General features: G+C 44.9%; 1 protein-coding gene across 1 annotated transcript; it reads right to left on the bottom strand.

Annotated features, from left to right (window-relative positions):
- Positions 1-834: 834 nt before the first annotated feature.
- Positions 835-24956, bottom strand: LOC308471627 (monoacylglycerol lipase ABHD6-like). The gene is made up of 9 exons (XM_080995870.1): positions 24874-24956; positions 18735-18883; positions 10947-11103; positions 9951-10064; positions 8809-8941; positions 7392-7552; positions 6403-6457; positions 3419-3519; positions 835-1518 (listed from the first exon to the last, which is right to left on the bottom strand). Exons 2-9 carry the CDS (start codon positions 18854-18856, stop codon positions 1342-1344), a joined length of 1020 nt encoding a protein of 339 aa, XP_080851996.1. The 5' UTR covers positions 18857-18883; positions 24874-24956; the 3' UTR covers positions 835-1341.
- Positions 24957-25230: the final 274 nt, after the last annotated feature.

Below are 25230 nucleotides of genomic sequence, written 5' to 3'. Positions count from 1 at the left end.
CTAGGGGTCTTCCAGATTTCACGTTACCATTTGCTGATTGCAAAGGACTTTTTGTGTTTGGGATGGGTTTGTGCAAGACGCTTATGCGTGAATTTGTTTTATGTGTGTAGATCAGTGCACATTGACCAATGCACAGTCTTCACAGTAAGGCCCTATTCCGAAGGCACGAGTATCACAACAACTGGTAGATTCTTATATGCTGCAGCCTTCATCCGCCTTCACAGCCATTGTAACACGCTACTTGTTAACTTCCACCTGTTCTGCCACTGAGGTCTTCTTGGATCATTCTTTGTCTAGCTCCTCCCCTTTGACCTTACCGCCTTGGGTGAGTTTGCTGTGAGTATGAAACTCCCAATGGCTTCGCTCCCAAGGGTCATAGGAACGTGCAAGCCCACCTCCTTCTTTGATGTATGTCTGATGTTTTTGGAGTGGTCTTGGGCTAAGGGGTGGGCAATTTCAAAAGTCTTTATACAGACGTCATATAAAGTCTTTATAGGGACTTGCACACCTTTGTTGGGGGTCTCTCCTACCTCCTTGCAAGTAGGGAGGGAACTCTGTTGCCACAGAATAATAACGATAATTTATTATTTATACCCTGCCCATCTGGCTGGGTTTCCCCAGCCATTCTGGACGGCTTCCAGCAAAATATTAAAATACAATAATTTATTAAATATTAAAACAGAGCTGTTTAGATCTCCCTTGCTTTCTTTGGATCCTTGCCTTCACCCATTCATCTCTGACTGATCATGGACTTGGGGGACTCAGTCCCTTGGGGAGCTGGGCAGCAAAAGACAAACCCTATTTTTTTCTACATCACCCCTTTCACTCCTGGCCTTTTTTTTTTTTTTTGAAAATAATTTTTATTAACAGGCCAATCACATCACATTGTTCAAATCACATTAGTTCCAAATTATACAGCCAAATTTTAAATTTTCTTGAGGGTACCCATACATCAAGCTTGGCACGAGTCCAAAATTCCGGATAACTCCAGGCATCACTTATTTTACTGCTTTATTTAGACAGTTCTATCCAGTTCGATCCGGATAGTCCTTTATTACTTTCTTTTTCATCTTGTTGTTATCATATACTCACTCCTGGCCTTAATGCAGGTTAAAATTGCACAAAGGAAGAAGTCAGTCTGAACATACAAATGCCAAGCTCTGTCAGAAGCTGTGGGAGGCCAGGCCAATCATCCCAGCTTCCAAATATTATATGGCAAAGCAAATAAGCAAGGGGGGGCGAACCAGGGCAAACACCCACAGTGTCCATTTGAGGCCCCTTTTCTTTCAAGAGCAAGAAAGTTGCTTCGAATGCTCCATCTGCTTGACTCCTTAGTGAGGGTTATATTGGCTTCTTAGCCTCCACCTTGCCACAGACTGAATTGTGGAATTCCACAAGGAGCTTGGCGGATTCTTTGGGCCTGTCCATCATCATGAAGTGTCCACATTTCTCCAGCATATGCAGTTGGGAGTTGGGGATGGTGGCAGCTAAAATTTCTCCTCCAGAAGGATCAGTGATCTGAAAGAAAGGAAAAGGAATTTATGTCTGGTGCCCACATTGTTCTCAGCAGCCCAGCCACATTCCGGGGACAGAGTGACATAGCGTTGCTCCCAGGCATTCTTGCGGGGATAAAGATGACCGCCTCTATCTTTATTTTAAAACTACAGGCTGTGTCCCTGCTCGCTCTGCTTGCTAATCCCTTGCCATTTCCACCACATTGGGGTTGCGGCGCTCATCTCGCTTTCAGGCCAAGGGAGCCAACGTTTGTCCACAGACAGCTTTCTGGGTCATGTGGCCAGCATTACTGAACTGCTTCTGGCGCAACAGAACACCATGATGGAAACCAAAGTGCATGGAAATGCCATTTACCTTCCTGCCACAGCAGTACCTATTTATCTACTTGCGCTGGTGTGCTTTCAAACTGCTAGGTTGGCAGAAGCTGGAACAGAGCAATGGGAGCTCACCCCATTGCTGTTAGTTTCTGTTTTGCCACTGTGCAGCTGCTTGGAGTCACAAGACTCTGTTTTGCATTCCGGCCATTCCAGGCTGTTGGAAGTCTCACGGGAGACGGATGTGATGTTACTGGTTTCCTGTTCCTTTGTTTTCCAGTTGCTCTCTGCTTTCACAGAGAGAGCATGTATATTTCTTTTCTGTCTGCACAGCGAGAAATAAAGCCTGGCAATGTAGCTCATATTTCTCGTCCCTTCTGCTGCTTTGATACTCTACTGAACGGGGAACATGCCTGGAGCCTTATCAAAGGCTCGGGTCGTTAATCATCATCTGAGGAGATTCCGAAGGCTCAACCGGAGAAGTAGCTCAGTCATAGCGGAGATTCCGACAATTGCAGGGATTTGAACCTCCGACCTTCTGATCGGCAAGCCCAAGAGGCTTAGTGGTTTAGACCACAGCGCCACCCACACCTCCCATACAAGAACTTCTAATGTGACCTCTGTATCTCTGCTCGGTAGGCTGAAACCACCACCAGCCATACATTTTCTTAAGCATCTCTCTCTGCCCTAGCTCCCAACAGCAACACCCTCTGGAACCAACAAACTTCCATTGATGAGTGGTTCTCTCATTTTTGTTACGTGGCTCTAGCTGCAAGGTGTGTGTGTGTTTCTTTGTACAATATCTCAAATTTTGTTTTCCAGCCCTGGCCCCTTCTGGAAGTGCTAGCGGCGTCTCCATGCATTCAAGGAATGTGTGTCAATAGCAGTGCCAATGAGCACCTGCACCATACCTGGGTACCATCCTGTAGAGCCTCTCTCCCCCCCAGGACTGGGGGCTTTGCCTTTCAGCTGCTTATGGAATGTACCAGCTGCTTTTCTGAATGCAGAGCATAACAGTTCGCAGAACAGTTCAAAGTAACAATGGAGTACCGTATTTTTCGCCCTATAGGACGCACCGGCCCATAGGACGCACCTAGTTTTTTGGGGGGGAAATCAAGGAAAATTTTTTTATTTCCCCCCCAGGTTTGCGCAGCCATCCCCAAGCTAGAAGAGGGAGACGGAGCACTCCGTCTCCCTCTTCTGCCTTCAGGGACAACCTCTCTAGCCTCCGTGGGGCAGCGGCTTGCCAGCCGCCAGCCTCCAGACCAGGTCGGGGAATAGCGGGGTGGCGGCGCTGCGTCTCCCCGCTGTCCCCCGAGCTTTTGGGCTGCAGGCTGCTGCCCGCAAGCCTTGCGAGCCTGCGGGACCTCCCGCCAGGCTTGCAAGGCTTGCGGATAGCTTCCTGAAGCCTGCATTCGCCCCATAGGACGCACACACATTTCCCCTTCATTTTTGGAGGGGAAAAAGTGCGTCCAAAGGGCGAAAAATACAGTAATTCAAAATATCAGCTAGGACTAAAAGTGATTGTTGGCTTAAGGTGCACCCAGCCATTAGCACAGCAAAAGAAAGCAGAGCACACACACACTAACCTTGTCGTGCATTCCCCAAATAATCTGTGTGGGAGCCTTGATCTTGCTCATGTTGTCATGAAGGCTGTACCTGGACTCCGCAGAGATACAGTCCAGCAAACCTTTCCCAGTAAAAAAAAGCAAAATTATTCTTCTTTCTGTCATCACATTTTTCTCTGCACATTTTAGGGTTGCTTCTTACATTTGTCCTACTCAGAGCAGACCCATTGAAATGGACTAACTTGGGTTCATTGATTTCAGTGGGTCTGCTTTGAATATATCTTAGCTGAATACAACCCTTTGCTTCCTAAGGTGTGTGCCTGTTTCACAACCTGGTGAACCGTCATCCTTATTCCATAGCTGTCAACTTACAGATTTGAAAATAAGGGACCAGCAACCTCGAAAATAAGGGATCAGCAGCCAAAATAAGGGATCAACAATTACTTTGATAAAATACATATTTTGTTGCGTGCAAATGGTTTTAGATACCTATTAGGTCCATAAATTACCATATAGCATATATTCAACACAAAAAACCAGCAACAATTTGTTGTTGACAAAGGACAGCTGGACATAGAAAGGGCCCCATTACCTTCAGTAACTTATTTAAGGGACATCATCAATAAGGGACAGCAGCGGGACATGGCCCTGGGATAAGGGACTGTCCCGTCAAATAAGGGACGCTTGACAGCTATGCCTTATTCTCATTCTCGTTATGATTGACACTACAAAATAAAACGAATAAAATGTCTATTAAAACATTGAAAGCTGTTCAGAAAGGGTGTGCCACAAATACTGCAGAGATAACTACATCCATTGGCCTAGTTTGCATGCTTCCTCTCGATTTTGCCAGCACCCGGAAGAAACCTGGCTCTGCCAAGGTGCCAGGGAACATTGGGAAGCCAGCGATTTCCAGGGTCCTTGATGCCAGAACTCTGGAAAACCACCTGTGGCAGGACAGCTGCTGGAAGAATGATGGACAGTAGGGGCCAGCGGAATAGAATGTTGGAAGGAGTTTGAGTGACAGGCAGAGAGAGACAGAGTCCATTGGAAAATGACAGACTGTGGGGGGTAGAGAGGCTTGTGGGGCAGGGAGGAGTATGAGGAAGACATGAAAGCACAGCATATATCTAAAAGAGATGGGACTGCTGTCTGGAAACTAGGAGGACTCTGTATATAATGGCTGTTGCATCCAGAAGTTATAGACTTATAGACTTGACATCTTTCCGCAGGGCCTGCAAGACAGAGCTGTTCCACCAGGCCTTTGGCCAAGGCACAGTCTGACCCCCTCTCTCCTTCTGTAATCTTCATAGAACTCTAGCCCAATGGTTGCCATTAATTTGACTCTGAATTGATTTTAGAATGTATTTCAATTAATTGATTGTGATTTTATGTAAACTGTGTTATTTTTACTGTTATTAGCCTCTCTGAGCCCGGCTTCAGCTGGGGAGGGCGTGATATAAATAAATTTATTATTATTATTATTATTATTATTATTATTATTATTATACATAGTTGTTTTTGCTGTGATCTGGGTGTGTTCTCACGTAAATGTCTCTCACCCCACTACTCAATACTGAGTAGTATTGTAAAAGGAGAGTCCCATTCCTCTTTATAAGTCAGTAGGTGGAGGCAGCGGGCATTTTGAGGAGACTCAGTGGAGCAGCTAAGTGGCTTACCTCAGTGACCCCCAGAGTTACCGTATAATGTTATAAATGCATTACAAACATGTGACATCAGGGGGCGCTACACAGCAGTCAGTGGACCAGACTTCCTCAACTTCGGCCCTCCAGATGTTTTGAGACTACAATTCCCATCATCGCTGACCACTGGTCCTGCTAGCTAGGGATCATGGGAGTTGTAGGCCAAAAAATATTTGGAGGGCCGAGGCTGAGGAAGCCTGCGATGGAAGCTTGCATTGAGAGCTATATAATTTCTTAGCGTTTTTTTTAGATTAGTATAGATCCAGCCCCTGGGCAGCATCCCAATCAGATCCCAAGGACCCTACCAAAGCTGGATTTGCTCCTGCTGTGATGGAACTTAAAGGGGAGGAGAGAGGAAAGGTGAGGGTTTGTGTGAGAGGGACCTCCATTCCTGCCATGCCCCCACCACCCTAAGCGGGTAAGTGGGATGGTGGGTGGGAATATGGGTAGTTTTTCCTCCCATTTGATTAAAATCCATCCTGAGAAGGACTTAAAGATAACAACAATAGTAATAGTAATAATAATAATTTATTTATACCCCGCCCATCTGGCTGAGTTTCCCCAGCCACTCTGGGCGGCTCCCAATCGAGTGTTAAATATTAAATATTAAAAACTTCCCTAAACAAATCCGCCTTCAGATGTCTTTTAAAGATAGGAAAGCTGCTTATTTCCTTCACATCTGAAGGGAGGGCGTTCCACAGGGTGGGCGCCACTACCAAGAAGGCCCTCTGTCTGTAAACAAGTTAGAGAGAGAGAGTTTGGATTTGATATCCCGCTTTATCACTACCCTAAGGAATCTCAAAGCGGCTCACATTCTCCTTTCCCTTCCTCCCCCACAACAAACACTCTGTGAGGTGAGTGGGGCTGAGAGACTTCAGAGAAGTGTGACTGGCCCAAGGTCACCCAGCAGCTGCATGTGGAGGAGAAGAGACGCGAAGCCGGTTCCCCAGATTACGAGACTACCGCTCTTCACCACTACACCACACTGGCTTTATGGACAAGTGTTATGAGTTGTGGAGATGGTTATTCTGAACCAATAAACTATCCATTTTGGCATCATTACTGGTGTGATTCATTCACAACAACAGAGCTGAAGATAGCATAGTATTTCTCTAATAGTGGGAAGAAGTCTCTGAGGAGGCTTCACTGTTTAGTTATGTGAAATTAATTTTAAGATGTGAATATGAGAAACATCAGCATGTATGTCAGTCAGGTATGCAAGTCAAAGAGCTGTGACTGGCTGCAATTGCATATTTGGAGTTATCTCACTAGAAGCCTTTTTTTGGTCACTGTTGCACTTACATTTTTTTAAGATTGCGTAACGTGGAATCTGATAGTCCAGAAATCCCTGTATGAACTATGGAGGGGAAACAAAGAGTCACAGGAAGCACAATGTTATGTTCTGAAGTTCTCACCCTGGGCCAGCAGGGGGAATACTGTAGATAGCTATGCAAATGAAGGATCGAAAGTGACGTTCAGTGATTGGATAGTTTGTATGCAAATGAAGGGTCAAAAGTGACGTTCAGTAATTGGATAGTTACAGAAAATGGTTACTGTTGCATTCTAGTGGAGCTCTATATAAGCAGGCTGACTGAGCTCCTCAGTTCTGTCCTGTTCTAGCTTACAAATAAAGAGCTGCTTTGGAAGAATCGCTGTGTCGTCTGATATGTTCGCCCACAACCTAACACACATGACAGGCAGTTAAATGATAGTTCACTTAGTATGAACTTGCAGTGTGTAAATCAGGGGTTGAGAATTCAACATCTATCAGCCCCGGCCAGAAAAACCTCCAAGCTTCCTAGACTTGTCTTCCTTCACCTGACGTGCTGATCTTCAGATTAGACTGATAATCTTAGGGTTGCTGACCTCAATTCCTCCTTCCTTTCCTCCTTCTTCATGCCTCCTTAATGATAGCAGACATACTTGGGAGATCCAAGCATAGATTATTGTATCTCCATCTAAGATCCTTATTCTAGCAAACATGTATTTCCAACAGCAAACGTTAGCTTTCTTATTTTCCAAAACCTGGAGTCTAAGTGTGATGGTATCCAGGGTGAAGCATGCTCCGCCAGCAAGGACTCTGTATTCAGTTTGGCTTCTGCTGGGCATTCAACTCAAATGCCAACAGTCTCAGCACGCGCCCCCTGGTCACCCTTCCTATTTACTCTCCCTTTTGGATTTCAGCCTGTGGCTTTTCTGACTATGACAACAAAACAGTTCAGGGAAGGGAGAAAGGGCTGCAGAGATATTTAGCTCAGAGAACTACCAACTGCAGACGGCTGCTTCTTTACCTGTTTGTTTATATTTTTGGGAACGTGGTATAGGGAGAGTGCCATGGTTTCTTCTACCTCCTTTACAGTCAAAGGAAGGCAAGGTATCTTGCCCAAGCCCTTAGTCTTACTCAGTTCCCACAATTGCTTGGCAACCTCGTTATGTGTGCGATACTGCAGACCTAAGGTTCGGGAGATAAAGCACACGGCTGAATTTGCTGGCGAACAAACCCAGAAGGCGAGATTGAGATCCCGGATCTGGTCCATGACCACCCGCTCAAGAACTTTGCCCAAGGAAGGGAGATTAGCAACTGGCTTTTCCAAATTTTCCAAATTCGGGGAGGGTTTATTGAGGAGTGGTTTTCCTACAACCTCCTTCAAGCAGGCAAGGACCACCCTCCTCGCAAGGAGGCATTTATACATACATACATAGATACATACATACGTACATACGTACATACATACATACATACGTACATACATACATACATACCCTGGTTTTCTCCAGCCACTCTGTGTGGCTTCCAGCACATATAAAAACATAATAAAATGTCAAACATTAAAAACTTCCCCATACAGGGCTGCCTTCAGATGTCTTCTAAAAGTCAGGTAGTTGTTTATTTCCTTGACATCTGATGGGAGGGTGTTCCACAGGGCGGGCGCCACCACTGAGAAGGCCCTCTGCCTGGTTCCCTGTAACCTCACTTCTCGCAGTGAGGGAACTGCCAGAAGGCCCTCAGCGCTGGACCTCAGTGTCCGGGCTGAATGATGGGGGTGGAGGCACTCCTTCAGGTATACTTCCCTGCCACAGCAAGCTGTCCTCTCCCTGCTAGTTTTTATCAGCCATGATGAGCAAGGGTCCAGAGCGCAAGGGGTCACCCTGACTGATCCAAGCACTGTGCCCACATCCTTGAGCCTTGTTAACTGAAACTCATAAAAACAATTGAGACAATGAAGGCAAAAATAACAAAAAAGGACGAAGCTAAACAATACCCCAAATGCAATCCTATGCATGTTTAGTTCCTCTGAACTCTATAGGACTTACTCTCAGGCAAGTGTGTACAGTGGTACCTCAGGTTAAGTACTTAATTCATTCCGGAGGTCCGTTCTTAACCTGAAACTGTTCTTAACCTGAAGCACCACTTTAGCTAATGGGGCCTCCCGCTGCCACCACACGATTTCTGTTCTCATCCTGAAGCAAAGTTCTTAACCTGCGGTACTATTTCTGGGTTAGCGGAGTCTGTAACCTGAAGTGTATGTAACCTGAAGCGTATGTAACCTGAAGCGTATGTAACCCGAGGTACCACTGTATAGGATTGCAGCCTTATGGCACAACCCTAGGCTTACCTAATCAGATATAAATCACCTTGAATTCAGTGGGACTTGTTTGCAGTGTTAGACTTGCTGGGCAAAGGAGGGATAAGCGGCGCACACTCACCTGCTGGGCACATGAGGGATAAGCAGCAGACCTCAGATGGATACCAAGCAGCATAAGTGCCAGCAATCACTCCACCCATGGACATGCCAACCAGGTGGAAAGGCTTTTGGTTCAGACCAGTGCACTCAACAAACTGAAAGAAGACACACGGGTGGAGATGTTGTGCTGTCTTCCAGCTCTTCAGTACTCTTTGTAGGTACTCCCAAGAAGACTTGGGGCTCTTGTCACAGATTCTAGGTGACATAAGATGGGTTGGGAAAGCGTGGGAGATCCTACTGTTGCCTCAACAGTGGTACCTCAGGTTAAGTACTTAATTCGTTCCGGAGGTCTGTTCTTAACCTGAAACTGTTCTTAACCTGAAGCACCACTTTAGCTAATGGGGCCTCCTGCTGCCGCCACACGATTTCTGTTCTCATCCTGAGGTAAAGTTCTTAACCCGAGGTATTATTTCTGGGTTAGCGGAGTCTGTAACCTGAAGCGTATGTAACCCGAGGTACCACTGTACTGCTTTTCCCAGGATGCCAAAGGGAGAGCGGAAGTGGTGTCACTCAAAGGCCTGCTGCACCATTCTGCTTGCTCCCCAGATATCCCAGGCGCAGAGCAGAGCAGGGACCGCCTTCTGCAACGCTGACCGGCTTCCCATTGGCTGCAGGAAGCTCCTGCAGCCTATGGGAAGCTGCGCACGCCTCCTCAGCACCAGAAGGAGCACTGGAAATAGCGTTTGCGCATGCATGTGTGTGTGCGTGTGCGCGCACTCACACCCTCCGGCCCACCATGGTGTCTGCGAGACTGTGGAACAGCCCACGCCTCAAAAACTTTGCTGACCCCTGGTTCAGGTAGACCACCAGGGCCCAGAGCCAGATCGTGCCCTACTGGTTTCTCTCGGGGGGGGGGGGAATCAACCAACTGGTGAGTTAAAGTGGCAAAGCTGCAATGAATAGTGCATGTAAGTGGTTTCACCAACAGATGAAAGTTAATGTGGCAACAGTAATCTCAATCGCAGGAATTTTGACACTGCAGTGATGCAGAAACAGGATTCCTCCCCAGCAAATAAAAGGAAGGCAAGCATTTTAACCAGAACCTCTCACTTGCCAGCCTTCAAGGGGCCGTGCACCTGTGGACAGCTAAGGGCAAAGACTTACCTGATGTACCCTTTCCACCTGAGCAGCTGCTGTGTAGCTCTCTCCCTCCAAGTGACTACTTTCACCATGACCAGGCATGTCAAGGCAGATGAAGTGGAGATCCTTGGGAAAGAGCTGTGGAAAGATGGAACCAGGAAAGAAACTGCGCAATCGAAGCAATTTGCCTTGATAAGTGAGAATTTAAAACAGGAAAACACCTGGGGAGCCTTTGCCTTGAAAACTGCTCATGTGAAAGGGCTGCGTTTTCACAGGTTTGCAGACGGCAAGGAAGAGAACCACAGAGGTTCTCGTGTAAGGGCTCCCAAGAAGACTTGGGGCTCTTGTCACATAAGAGCATTTCTCTCACCATATACTGGAAATCACTTCTGCACTGTCTTTTCTCTTTACCTAGGCTATTGACCCTTAATTTGGAGGGTTGCATTGTGGGTTCTTTTAGTGGGGCAGGATCCTGAAGCCCTGATCTGCAGCAGCTAGACTGGTGATTGGGAGTGGCCGCCGAGACGATATAACACCAGTCCTGAAAGACCTACATTGGCTCCCAGTACGTTTCTGAGCACAATTCAAAGTGTTGGTGCTGACCTTTAAAGCCCTAAACGGCCTCGGCCCAGTATACCTGAAGGAGCATCTCCACCTCCATCATTCGGCCCGGACACTGAGGTCCAGCACCAAGGGCCTTCTGGAGGTTCCCTCACTGCGAGAAGTGAGGTTACAGGGAACCAGGCAGAGGGCCTTCTTGGTAGTGGCACCCGCCCTGTGGAACGCCCTCCCATCAGATATCAAGGAAATAGACAACTACCTGACTTTTAGAAAACATCTGAAGGCAGCCCTGTATCGGGAAATTTTTAATATCTAATGTTTTACAATTTTTTTATTTACTGTAAGCCACCCAGAGTGGCTGGGGAAAACCAGCTACATGGGCGGGGTATAAATAAAAGGAGGAGGAGGAGGAAGAGGAGGAGGAGGTCCCAGGCCCCGAACAGCAAAATGGGAACATACTTCAACTGTGCCTAACCACATGTCTTTGCTGATGGAGAATCCATGAAGCATCAGCATGACTGGTTGGGGTCCAGGCTTTCCACGGCAGAAGTAACAGAACCGATAGTCCTTGAAGGTGGCATATTTTACCTCCACCCCGGTCTGCCAGCGTTTGAACCTACAAGTAAAGAGAGAGGAAGATAAAGGAGATAATGCAGAGGAAGGGTGTTTTGCAGGGAATCAACGCAATGGTTTTGTAGAGGTCATTTATCATTGCCTGATCCATAACTTTGCTTTAAGACAGATGTTGCAGCCTGCATGCTGCCCTCAGCCAGTGTCGGATTTACGTATAAGCTAAACAAGTTATTGTTGGTTTCTGCTTTCCTTCACTGTGCAGCGAAAGGGCTTGTCACGAGACAGGTGTTTACATTCCACAGTCTGTACTGTTGGAGTTTCTCACGGGAAAGGGAGACTGGATGTGACGTACACTGGTTTCCTGTTTTTCACTGTACTTTGCAGTTTCACTTTGTGATTCTCTCCGAGCTGTCAGGGAGAGAGGATGCTTTTCTGCTCCAGCAGAGGCAAGATGTCTTTCTGTAATATACCAGCTTTGAACTATAAATAAAGCAACCAAGAGTATGCAGCACGTACTCCTCATCCTTCCGCTGGGCACGGGACTCTGCTTTAAATCAACACGTGGTTATGGGCCCAGAAGTCGAATCGGAGTGCCGGCAAAGGATCGGAATGCAGAGGGACAGGTCGGATCGGAATCTGCTCTGCGCGTAAAAGTGATTGATGAGGTATGTGCTACTGCTCCGGGCAGCCTGCCAGCTTCTAGTTAATGGCTTTATGGCTGGACTTTGAACTTTCAAAGCCGTTTTGCCGGGAATAGGCAAAAGGCTCCCAGGCACAAGTTACTATGCTGGGGAAATCGAAAGTAACTTTTAAGTGCGCTTTTGGAATAAGGCAGCTGCAGCAGTGACGCAGCAAGATTTAAAGCAGCATATATGATGCTGAAGGCTAATGCCAGAGTCATGATGGCCCTTCAGGATGCTTGTGGGATTCCTAAGCTCAACAAGAAAAATTACGCGGACTGGGTTCTGTATGCAGAGGCAATTCTGCGGAAAGAGGGTTTGTTTGAGGTGATTACAGAAACCCCCCCAGCTCCAGTTACAGATGAATGGGAAGCTAAGGATTCCAAAGCAAGGGGAACTCTTACATTGATAGTATCCCCAGAAGAGCTCTGTCTATTGCGTGATAAGACCTCAGCCAGAGAAATTTGGGACGCTTTGAGAGAGGCTCACTTAAGGACAGAAGCTGGATCCACTATGTTTTACTTTAACAAGCTGCATAATATGGCTCTTGCTGAAGGTGGAGATGTGCGTTTACATCTGATGGAGATGCAAAATCTGAGACATGAGCTGCAACAGAGAGGACTCAACTTTCCAGAGGCTGTGTATTCTTTCATGATACTACAATCTTTGGGTTCAGGTTGGGAGTCTGTTGCAACCCAGATTGCTGTGCAACCAACTGCTCAGCTGACAGTGGACTTTGTTACTGCCGTGATATTAAATGAAGCAGATCGCCGGGGTGCTAGCTGCATGGGCAAGGGGGAGTCTTCACAGACGTCGTCCCATAGTGCAGTGGAACCACCAGATGGCGCCAAAGCTTTGAAGGCAGTGAAATGCTACTCGTGTGGACGTCTAGGCCATATGAAGAGGGAATGCAGATATCCCAGGGCCAAGACAGAACAGCGCAGCGATAGCTCATCGCGCGGAAAAGGCCGAGGCAAAGGCAAAGGTCCGGTGTCTAGGACAACGCAGCACAAGGCTATGGTTTCACGCTTCACTCCAAAGGTTGCAGAGGTCCAGAAGACGTCTAGATCTTTCTTCGTTGTTGATTCAGCGGCGACCCACCACATGTGCAACGATAAGAGACTGTTTGTGTCTTTTACACCGCAGGAAGGTGCGATTCACCAGGCGGATGACCACACTATTCCCAGTAAAGGCTACGGAACTGTTGTTCTTCACAGTTTGGACTTATCGATACAGAATGTGCTTTACGTGCCAGACGCCAAACATAATCTGCTCAGCGTTGGACAGCTGAATGAGCGGAACATTGACGTTTCCTTCAAGAACAGGAAGTGCATCATCACAAAGAAAAATGATTATGTATTGCATGCTGAATATGTTGATCGTTTGTTTGTTTTGTATTATGATGATGTTGAAAAGGATGACACTTGTTGCATTGCAGGTTCTAACAAAAGTTTGCATGCAGAATGTATTCATGATTTTCACCGAAAATTTGGTCATTTGCATTTTGAGGCAGTATCTAAAATGCCTGCCTTGGTTGAAGGTATGACTATTAAACCCTGCAGGTACCACATGAAGTGCAAAGCATGCGCAGCAAACAAGGTGAAAATGGCTGCGAAAGGTAAGGTGTCTAGTAGGCAAGCTACGGAACCATACCAGGTTGTTCATGCAGATTTGGTTGGACCACTAGCGCCCTCTTTGGGTGGCAATAGGTACTTCATGGTTCTCATTGATGCATTTTCTAGATATATTTTTGTGTACAATCTCAAGCACAAATCAGAGGCTTTTCCTAGGTTCAAGGAATTCTGTGCTTGGTTGGAAAATGTGCATGGTAAGAAGATAAAGACTCTTTTCAGTGATCGCGGGGGAGAATTCACTTCTCAGCAGTTTGAAGCTTTTCTGACTGAGAAAGGAATTCAACACGATTTGTCTAGTCCTCGCTCGCCATGGCAGAATGGACTTGCGGAACGGGCAAATCAGACATTGCTTCAAGGGTTAAAAACCTTGCTGCATGATGCCAATCTTCCAGAGAGTTATTGGGCCGAATCTCTCTCGTGTTTTGTTTACAGTTACAATCGCAGGTTATCTTCAGCGATTGGTTGTACCCCCTATGAGAAGATGTTTGGCAAGAAGCCATACATCAAACACATGAAGATTTTTGGTTCTGACATGTGGGTTCGCTCACCACAAAACTCCAAGTTAGACAAGCGTGGATTGCATGGTATCTTTCTAGGTTATCAGAAAGGGTCTTACAGAATAATGATGACTGACTCTAAGACAATTAAGCTCACGAGAAGTGTTGAGTACAATGCAAAGTGGGGGGAGAATGTGGGAATTTTCCAATGTTATCCTGATGACGGTGATGAGACTGAGGATAGTCAAAAGCAACCACAACAACCCACACCCACTGATGAAGGTTCTGAGTCTGAATCTGAAACTGAATCGGGTGATTCAGAGGATTTCAAGAGTGCGAAAGCCTCTATGCGACCCTCTGAAAGCTCTGATCAAGAATTGGAGGAACCATTGTTCACAGTAGGTCGTTTTTCTCCTAAGAAGGAAGAGGAGAGTGTTGAAGACTTAAGGCTAATTCGCAGGTCACAAAGAGCCACAAAAGGCAGACCTCCAAAGAGATTTGCTGATGAGTTTGCTACGATAGCAGTAACAGCTGTTAAAAGCTCCAAGAAGGTATTTGAACCTTCAAGTTTCCAAGACATCCAGGGTTTGGATTCAAAGGAAGCTGAGCCATGGTTAAATGCCATGAAGGCTGAGCTTGATTCCTTAGAAAGGAACAAAACATGGGAGCTAGTTCCAGTAGTTCCAGGAATGAAACTGCTTGGAAGCAAATGGGTCTTCAAAGCGAAGACAGATCAAAATGGCAAGATAGTCAGACACAAAGCCAGATTGGTAGCCAGAGGTTTTGCACAGGTACCAGGTGAAGACTATCACGAGACCTATTCACCCACAGTGAGATATGAAAGCATTAGGCTTATGCTCAAGCTAGCTGCAGAGGAAAATCTACACATTAGTCACCATGATATTAATACAGCTTTTCTGTACGGATCTCTAGATGAATCACTTTATATGCTTCCACCTGATGGCGTACAGGTAAAACAGGGATTTGTTTGTGCTCTGAAGAAATCCCTTTATGGTCTCAAACAAAGTGCACGGTGTTGGCACACAAAACTCACTGAAGTATTGTTTTCTCTAGGTTTTCAGCAAGGGAAAGCTGATCCATGTGTATTTGTCAAAGAGGAGGGGCAAAAGAAACTGTACTGTTTGTTTTATGTTGATGATTTATTATTCTTTTGGAAAGATGTCGCAATGTACAATAACGCCCTAGCTCAACTGAAAGAGCACTTTGACATGAAAGATCTTGGTGAGGTAAACAACTACCTATCTCTGGAAATAGAGAGAGATCAAGATGGTAACATTCTAGTACACCAGTCACGGAAAATTGCTGATGTGTTAAGCAAACTAAATCTGATGGATGCTAACCCTGTAGACACACCGATGACAACAGGTTATCAGGTAGATGACACTGAAGAAGCATTTTCTGACACTACACTGTACAGAAGTGTGCTAGGCAAGCTAAACTTCATTGCCAGATGTTCAAGACCAGACATTGCTGTTAGCTGTAATTTGCTAAGCAGACAAGTCAACAATCCTAGTGTCAAGGATTGGAAAGCTCTGAAACGCATAGCGCGGTATTTGAAAGGCACTATGCATTACAGACTGAGATTTAACAATCAGAAGTCTGGTGGTCTTGAGATATTTGCAGATGCAAGTTTTGGAAGTGACACTACAGACAGGAAAAGTACGTCTGGAGTTTGCTACATGTACAATCAAGGTCTGTTTGATTGGTCATGCAAGAAGCAAACAACAGTTAGTTTAAGTACTTGTGAAGCCGAACTGAATGCACTATCGTATTCACTTAAGGATTGTGAATGGTTAATACAATTGTGCAAAGATATGAAAATTCCTGTCAAATGTCCAATCCAGGTTTACCAGGACAACAAAGCATGTTTGGCTTTGCTGAAGTCTGAAGGTTGTAAGCAAAGCACGAAGCACTTGCAATTAAAGTTGCAGCATGCTAGGGAATGTATTCAGAAGGGACTCGTAACGGTGTCCTATATGCCAGGTAATGAAATTCCTGCTGATGTATTGTCCAAGATTGTATCAAGGGATCAACACTGTACCTATGTGCAGAAGTTGGGTTTGTACTGATATTGTACAAACACGCTGCCCAGTGATGTTCACAGAAAGGGGGAGGATGTTGGTTTCTGCTTTCCTTCACTGTGCAGCGAAAGGGCTTGTCACGAGACAGGTGTTTACATTCCACAGTCTGTACTGTTGGAGTTTCTCACGGGAAAGGGAGACTGGATGTGACGTACACTGGTTTCCTGTTTTTCACTGTACTTTGCAGTTTCACTTTGTGATTCTCTCCGAGCTGTCAGGGAGAGAGGATGCTTTTCTGCTCCAGCAGAGGCAAGATGTCTTTCTGTAATATACCAGCTTTGAACTATAAATAAAGCAACCAAGAGTATGCAGCACGTACTCCTCATCCTTCCGCTGGGCACGGGACTCTGCTTTAAATCAACAGTTATAGCTTAGGGCCCCACTCTCTTGGGGGCCCCCCCCAAAAAAAATCAAAGGAAAAAATAAACTGGATGTTGTTGTTGTTGTTGTTTAGTCGTTTAGTCGTGTCCAACTCTTTGTGACCCCATGGACCAGAGCACACCAGGCACTCCTGTCTTCCACTGCCTGCCGCAATTTGGTCAGGCTCATGTTTGTAGCTTCGAGAACACTGTCCAACCATCCCGTCCTCTGTTGTCCCCTTCTCCTTGTGCCCTCCATCTTTCCCAACATCAGGGTCTTTTCCAGGGAGTCTTCTCTTCTCATGAGGTGGCCAAAGTATTGGAGCCTCAGCTTCAGGATCTGTCCTTCCAGTGAGCACTCAGGGCTGATTTTCTTCAGAATGGATAAGTTTGATCTTCTTGCAGTCCATGGGACTCTCAAGAGTCTCCTCCAGCACCATAATTCAAAAGCATTAATTCTTCAGCAATCAGCCTTTATGGTCCAGCTCTCACTACTGGGAAAACCATAGCTTTAACTATACGGACCTTTGTCAGCAAGGTGATGTCTCTGCTTTTTAAGATGCTGTCTAGGTTTGTCATTGCTTTTCTCCCAAGAAGCAGGGGTCTTTTAATTTCGTGGCTGCTGTCACCATCTGCAGTGATCATGGAGCCCAAGAAAGTAAAATCTCTCACTGCCTCCATTTCTCCCCCCTCTATTTGCCAGGAGGTGATGGGACCAGTGGCCATGATCTTAGTTACTCCCTGTGGTTACTCCATGCTTGTGTAATGCTCTCCTCAGAGAGAGCTACCTTCAGTAGCTTCAGGCCTCATCAAACCTAAATTCGGGCCTACCCTTAGCATCACTCTTACGCCATGTAACTTGACTTCTCTGGTTTGGGTGAACTCAGTTACTGACTTTGCTGCTAGCGGCAGAGTGTATGCCCACACTGCCCGGGGCGGGTATGCAGGGCATGCCCTCGAGGGGGGCAAGCCGCAAAGGGCGCCCTCCGCGTGTCACAGTTCAGGGTTAGGAGAGGGTCAGGGAAGCTGCTGCCCACTCTCCTTCTTTCCACCATCAGGTCAGAAGTGACTCCTCCCTCGGGTCCCATGGAGCTACGCCAGGCACAAGCGCCGCAGCCAAGGCGCAGCTTCTTCTGCTACGGAGCGAGCCTGCTGTGGGGGCACCTGTTTGCGCCCCTCTCCAATTTGCACCCGGGACCACGGCACCCCCAGCACCCCCACGCTATGCCTCTGCTTGCTGCCCATTCCAAACTGCCCAGCTGAAGCCTTCTTTCCCACCCCAACCTGGCCACAGTGATCCATGCGACGGTCACCTCCAGGCTTGACTACTGTAATTCGCTCCACGTGGGGCTGCCCTTGAAGCTGTCCCAGAAACTCCAGCAGGTGCAGGCTCCTCACGGGGTCTCTGCCATGGGAGCATATTCACCCAGTGCTTTTCCAGCTGCACTGGCTCCCAGTGGAGTACAGGGTCAGATTTAAGGTGCTGGTTTTGACCTTTAAAGCCCTTCACGGCCTAGGACCCTAGTACCTACAGGACCGCCTCTCCTGGTATGCCCCACGGAGAACCTTAAGATTCATGAATAGCAACACCCTAGAGGTCCCGGGCCCTAAGGAAGTTAGATTAGCCTCAAGCATAGCCAGGGCCTTTTCAACACTGGCCCCTGCCTGGTGGAACGCTCTGTCTCATGAGACCAGGGCCCTGCAGGATCTGATTTCTTTCTGCAGGGCCTGTAAGACAGAGTTGTTCCACATGGCCTTTGGCTTGGAGTCAATTTGATTCCCTCCCCCCCCCTTTTTTTTCCTTTCTCCTCCTGTGATGAGGCTGCATTTTAATTGTTTTAATGTTGTATTTTAATCTTGTTTTTAAGTTGTATTCATTCAACTCGTTTTTAATATTGGTTGTTAGCCGCCCTGAGCCCGGCCTTGGCTGGGGAGGGCGGGGTATAAATAAAATTTATTATTCTTATTCTTATTCTTAGAAGTGGTAGTTGGTTGCAGATCTGTTTGATATGCTTTGCTCCTGTTGTTTGCAATCTGTAGCTCGTCCCCCCCCCCCCATGTGTTTCCAAACACTTTCTTGAAGATGCTCAGAACTACACACATCTCTGCGTGGTCTCCCCTCCAGGGGAACGCCAGCTTTCTGTAATCTGGCTTTCTAGATTCTGATCTTGCAACATTACTGTGTGCAGTTGAGACACAACATAGTTGAGGAATGCGGTACCTTTGAGCCTCCAGTTGCCGCTGGACTACAACTCCTACCAGCTCTAGAAAACATGGCCAATGGGCAGGGATTATGGGAGCTGTAGTTCTGCAACACCTGGAGGGCCAGAGGCTCCCTACCACTGACCTAACTGGGCAAGGCATGCATATCATTCTGTACATCTTCCAAGAAATATACTTACCGTATTGCTATCTTGATCAGTAGTGAAGGCCATCGGAGGTATATTGCGAGAAAAGCTGTAGATAAGATCCCCACAATGAAACCTATGGCTATCAAGAATATCTTGATCAGAGCAAAATCCATGTTTGTGATATTAAGTTTCTCCTCTACCTGCAAAGTAAAAATAATAATAATCAAAGGTAGAAAGGACTAAAGTCAAGTGTTATGATGAAAGGGGAAGAGGACAGGGCATGTAATATTAAGGTTAATGAAATATACTCGGAGTCGAGAGTGGATTTCATGCTCTTTATTAAGCTCATAGTGGTGAGGAGGAATGGGAGTTCCCCCAGAATGTCTGCTTTATATACATTATTTACACAATGGGCCTCACGTGATTGGCTAATTCCGGGATTCTCCTGTAGGCCAATCAGGTTGTGGATTCACTTCCACCTGGAGCTGGATTGGGTGGCTCCAGTGGACCAATCAGACTATTGCTTTCTGAATCCTATTGTTCTAGACCAACCAGACTACTGCATTCTGAATCCTGTTGTTCTAGGACCAATCAGATTGCTGCATTTGGATCCTATTCTACTCAGTACATAACAGTTAACATGGTTTCTGCTGTAACAGACACCAGTAAATACACTTCTCTTGCAAAATGGGGTTAGTTCAATTTTCGTGTGTTTGCAATCTTTCCTCCCCATTTATATGATTATTTTTTTCATTTTTGTTTTGTATTCCTTGTGTAGCCTGGACTAAAAGTACTTTGATCATTTAATGATCAAAGTATTTTATGACTAAAATCTGCTGTTGCATGCTGGTTAAGAGACTGAGTTTTGAGTAAGGATGTTTTGTTTTGAACCTCACCTCTGCTATGAACTCACTGGGTAGCCTTAGGCAAACTATTCCCAGTCTCAGTTATTGCAGATATTAATATTGTGCAGCTTGAAGTGTCCAACTCCTTTTGAAACGTACCATTACCGAGACACATGAGATATCATTCAAAAACTTTACTTGCAGAACTTTCTTCATAACAGAACACAAGGCATCAAATGATACCTCCAAAATATCCATACAATATCTTGTGATGTTCAGCACAGGCTCAGTATCTTCGAAATAAAAGAAAATGCCAAACAGACCTATAAGCAAAGCTGTCTCTCCTTACAGCTTCCATTTTGCCTGGACCTGTTTCTCTAAAGAGCCATTGACACATCTTTATTTCCACCGAGCGGGGAAGCAAACCCAGTCCACCAGATTACGAGTCCACTGCTCTTAACTACTATACCACACTGGCTCCTGGTTGCTGATTTGATACTGGAATATCCCGCTTTTCCCTAGGACGTCCCTATTTTCATCAGAGAAACATCAGAAGGTATGGTAGGCTGTCCTTATTTTCATCAGAGAAATGTTGGCGGGTATAGAGCCATCTGAAGGCAGCTCCGTATAGGGAAGTTTATATATGTCTTTATATATGTTGGAAGCTGCCCAGAGTGGCTGGGGCAACTCAATCAGATGGGTGAGGTATAAATAGTAAAATTACTATTATGGAATAGGACGTCCTTATTTTCATCGGATAAATGTTGGCGGGTATGAAATGGTTTTCTTCTTTTGGCTGACCTCAGCGAACACCAGCTCTACAAGTTACAGGAGACATCAGCGCTGATTGTCTGGTGCTTGCACGATCACCAACCCTCCTCCTCCTTTTAGGAACAGTTTCACAACACTTTTTTTTAGAAAGCAGCTAATGCTTTTTCCTGGAACCCAACCTACTTTCTATCTCTACTTACATTACAGCCTTAGTATGTTTCTGTGTTTCCTTCTTAACTTCTTGAGACCTGTGTTTTCATATATAATAATCTGCTATTTTTGCCGTTGTTAAATTTTAAGTTATTATTTGGGAAGTTATTTTGAAATCTGTTTTGCCTGGGACCAAATGGGTTGTGGCCAACACTGGTCTTACTTAGAGTAGGCCACTTAACTTAAATGAGTCTACTTTGAGTAGAACTTGATTGGTTCCAGCCCTATGCTCCTAATACCCAGTAAACTTTGCACAACTATAAATTAGGCTGATTAATGACTTTCAGATGCCTTTTAAGACTCTAGAAATGCAGGACTTTTAACTATCAATTTAGTGACACTACTGTGTGCATTCCTGTCTGAGTTTGTTATAGCAGAAGGTTCTGTTTCCCCTGTAAGTTTCATCACCTCCACCATCATGCAATAATGCAAAGTCAAGTGATAGCCCCCAGCATAAGATGAACTATATAAATTACAGCAGTAACAAGAAGCAAATATTATGATCCAGAAGCCTTTCTCTTAGATAGTATGAGGAGTTCAGCACAGTGCCACAGCCTATGAGTTGTGCACTTAAAATTATTCATATTTTCTCAACATACTTTTCAGCCTGTCTTTTCTCATATGTATTGGAGTTGGGTTTGTTTTGTTTTGTTTTGTTTTTTTTAAAAAGAGGCTTGCATGAAAAACAAACATATATAATGCTGCTGCATTCTTACTGTTGACCTATATTGAACTATAATCACTAAGTGGTGATCATCATCATCATCATCATCATATATTTATAACACCCCACTTTTACCCCTGACAGGAACTCAGGACAGCTTACAAATGAAAATAAGAATAACTAACTTGAAAACGTTGGCAATATTAAGATAAATTCAGCAGTGTAAATAAGTTTTGATGGATGTAATAATGGAATACTGAATGGTTTAGTTTATGTCAAATATCCAGGGATTTACGATATGCAAAATGAACCATGGAAAGAGAAGAAGGAAAGTCACTGATATTTTAAGGTTGCTTAAATGTATTCTGTAGGGACGCGGGTGGCGCTGTGGGTTAAACCACAGAGCCTAGGACTTGCTGATCATAAGCAAGGGGTTCGAATCCCCGCGACGGGGTGAGCTCCCGTTGCTCGGTCCCTGCTCCTGCCAACCTAGCAGTTCGAAAGCACATCAAAGTGCAAGTATATAAATAGGTACCGCTCCAGTGGAAAGGTAAATGGCGTTTCTGTGCGCTGCTCTGGTTCACCAGAAGCGGCTTAGTCATGCTGGCCACATGACCCGGAAGCTGTACACCGGCTCCCTCGGCCAGTAAAACGAGATGAGCGCCACAACCCCAGAGTCGGCCACGACTGGACCTAATGGTCAGGGGTCCCTTTACCTTTTAAATGTATTCTAAACTGTAAAACAGAAAATTTTAAAAAGTGTGTGTGTGTGAGAGAGAGAGAAAATAAGAATATATAAGAACATAGGAGGGAGAACAACCATTAAAAAACAATTAAACATTGGTAAACGACTTGATCATCACCACTGAAAACCTGACAGAATGTATCCCAAGAGCAATAGAATGTGTAAATGAATCTGGACACCTAGCTGGCTTTAACATAAACTATTAAAAAACCCCGAATCTATTAGTTAAAAATATGGGGAATCAAGAAAAAAGTGAACTACAAAAAATCTCAGGGTTGGAGATAAAAAAAAGGGTGAAATATCTCGGCATATGGATGACAACAAAAAATATAGACGTATTTCAACTTTAAGTATGGAAGGAGATAAAGAGAAATTTAGAAACTAGGAATAGGCTACATTTATCATTTTGGGGCTGTATCTCAACAGTAAAGACGAATATATTACCTAGAATGATATTTCTATTCCAAACCATGCTGATTCTAGAAGGTATGGATTGCTTTAAGAAGTGGAAAAGAGATCTAGCCGGGTTTGTATGGAATTGGGAAAAACCTAGAATAAATTATAAATTGATCGGCGAAAGAGAGGCTGATTTGGCCTACCTGACCTGGAATTACGGTATATCATGCTACAGCAGGTCTGACCTGGTTAAGGGAGTGGATTACGTAAATTAAAGGATACTGATCTAGAGGGGGTAGGCACTCGATTTGGATTGCATGCATACCTAATAGATGAAAAGGTGAGAGTCCACAAGGGTTTTATGGACCATATTATAAGGAAATCACTGCATAAAATATGGATGAAATATAAAGAGATCGTAGAACCCAAAACACCTTGGTGGACCTCACCCTTAGAAATCATGACCGTAAAGAGAAAGAATATGAATAACAATTGGGCAACATATAAGGTATTATTGGAAGAGGAAAACAACAAACTTAAATTGAAAGAATATAAGGAAGTTAACAAATATTTGAACGATTGGCTGCAATATTTTCAAATTAATCAGAGACTGGCCAAAGATAAACAAAAAGGATTTGAGAAAGAAATTTCAAGACTGGATGAGTACTTAATCCAATCTAAAAGTAAACATATTTCCAAATTATGTGATTTGCTCCTAGAATTGGAGGTAAAAGAGGAGCAAGTGAAGACAGTGATGGCAAAGTGGGCTCGGGATTTAGGGGAAAATATTATGATGAGTCAATGGGAACGGCTGTGGAAAAGAGATATAAAATTTACGGCATGCTATCATTTAAGAGAGAATGTAATGAAAATGCAATACAGAGGGTACCTGATCCTGGTCAGACCGGCAAAAATGTATAAAAACTGTAGTGATGTCTGTTGGAGATGCAACAACGGGACAGGAACCTTTCTACACAGGTGGTGGGAGTACAAAGAGATAGTGGAATTCTGGGAAAATATCTATAACGAATTGAAAAAGATGTTTAGATTTTCGTTTGAAAAAACCCTGGAATCCTTTCTCCTAGGTATCATGTCAGAGGAAATAAAAAGAACAGTCAGACCAAAATTTATGTATGCGCTTATGACGGCAAGGTTATTGATTGCCAAAAATTGGAAAAGCAGCAACATCCCAACTAAAACAGACTGGCTATCTAAAATGATGGAATACTTCCATATTGCTGAACTAACAGGGAGGATAAGAGGATAAATGGTACAAAAAGCGAATAAGGAGTGGGCTATCTTTAAGGAATACATCAAAATTTATGTGGAAAAAGTAGAATATCTGACAGATATTGAGTGAATCCAGAAAATGATTAGAGTGAAAGGAGAGTAAAGTCAAGACAGAAGAAGAGATTAAAGAAATAATGAAATGTGTTTAAGCTAGTTGGAAAAAGAAAGTAGCATAACCAGAACGGCTGGAAGTCAAGTCACTTGGTGGGTGTCTGTGTGGGGTAGGTTTGTAGATATGTTGATATGTATAGTATAGGTAGGTATTATATAGAGTAATGTAGGTATGTTTTGTTATGAAAATAAGGTAGTGTGTTGTGTATGTGTATTGTGTAAATGAAAATATATGTGTTTTATATGTTAATTAAAAAAAAGGGGGGGGGGAGGTAAACGGCCTCGGCCCAGTATACCTGAAGGAGTGCCTCCACCCTTATCGTTCTGCCCAGACACTGAGGTCCAGCGCTGAGGGCCTTCTGGCAGTTCCCTCGCTGCGAGAAGCCAAGTTACAGGGAACCAGGCAGAGGGCCTTCTCGGTAGTGGCCCCCGCCCTGTGGAACGCCCTCCCACCAGATGTCAAAAAGAAAAACAACTACCAGACTTTTAGAAGACATCTGAAGGCAGTCTTGTTTAGGGAAGCTTTTAATGTTTGATGGACTATTGTATTTTAATATTCTGTTGGAAGCCGCCCAGAGGGGCTGGGGAAACCCAGCCAAATGGGCAGGTTATAAATTAATAATAATAATAATAATAATAATAATAATAATAATGTGTGTGTAGACACACACACACAATTTAAAACAGACTGATAATTACAGTAAAAACAGCATGGCACCAGCCCTTTCATTGGAATTAGTCTGTTCCCAAAAGCCTGTTGGGACAAGAAAGTCTTCACATGCTGGTGGGAAGACAACAAAGAAGGAATCTGTTTAACTTTTCTAGGGAAAGACTTCCCCAGTCTGGGAGCAGTCCCCAAGAAGGCTACTTTGCTAGGATGAGACTCGGAGGCACTGTTTTACAGTGGCTCTGTTCCTTCCTGGAGGAGCAAACCTAGAAGGTGGTTCTGGTGGACTCCTGCTCAACACCTTGGTTGACGGCACTGAAGGGCGCTGAGAGGTTCAGCAGAACCAGCTAGGACACATCTCCCCTGGCCAATTCCGGCTGTACATCATCCACCAAAGCTGTCTCGGTCCCATAACCAAGCCTGAAACCAGACTGACATAGATCTAGATAAGCCATCTCCTCTGAAAACCCCAGTAGCTGATTGAGTCTTACCTGGCACTTGTTAGGTGCAACACACTCTCTCCACGATTTTACTTCTCTGCTGAGTTGAAAGTTGTTGCTATCAGCAGTTTGGCACTGAGTGGAGGAGCTTGGAAACGAGTTCTTCAGGTATACAGCTTGGAAACGAGTTCTTCAGGTATACAGAGGTATGAATATTCTATCCTCCCACATCTGGATCCCCGGCCTACCTAATTTCCCTCCCACTGCTAATAAGAATAATATTAATAATATTTATTTGGGTACACTACCCATTGGATTGGGTTGCCCCAGCCTCTCTGGGCAGCTTCCAACAGAATATACAAAGACACAACAGAACATCAAACATGAAAAATGTCCAAATACAGGACT

This window comes from Podarcis pityusensis, assembly GCF_964106645.2.
Source record: "Podarcis pityusensis genome assembly, chromosome: 2".
NCBI lineage: Eukaryota > Metazoa > Chordata > Lepidosauria > Squamata > Lacertidae > Podarcis > Podarcis pityusensis.
Note: the sequence above shows the minus strand (reverse complement) of the source record. Positions and strands in the feature narration are given on the sequence as shown.

Excerpts from the sequence above, each read along its gene's own strand:
- LOC308471627 (XM_080995870.1), bottom strand. The coding sequence starts at position 18,856 with ATGGATTTTGCTCTGATCAAGATATTCTTGATAGCCATAGGTTTCATT. Across the intron at positions 11,104-18,734 it reads CTGATCAAGATAGCAATACG|GTTCAAACGCTGGCAGACCG; the intron begins GTAAGTATATTT and ends CTTTACTTGTAG. Across the intron at positions 1,519-3,418 it reads TTTGGGGAATGCACGACAAG|ATCACTGATCCTTCTGGAGG; the intron begins GTTAGTGTGTGT and ends CCTTTCTTTCAG.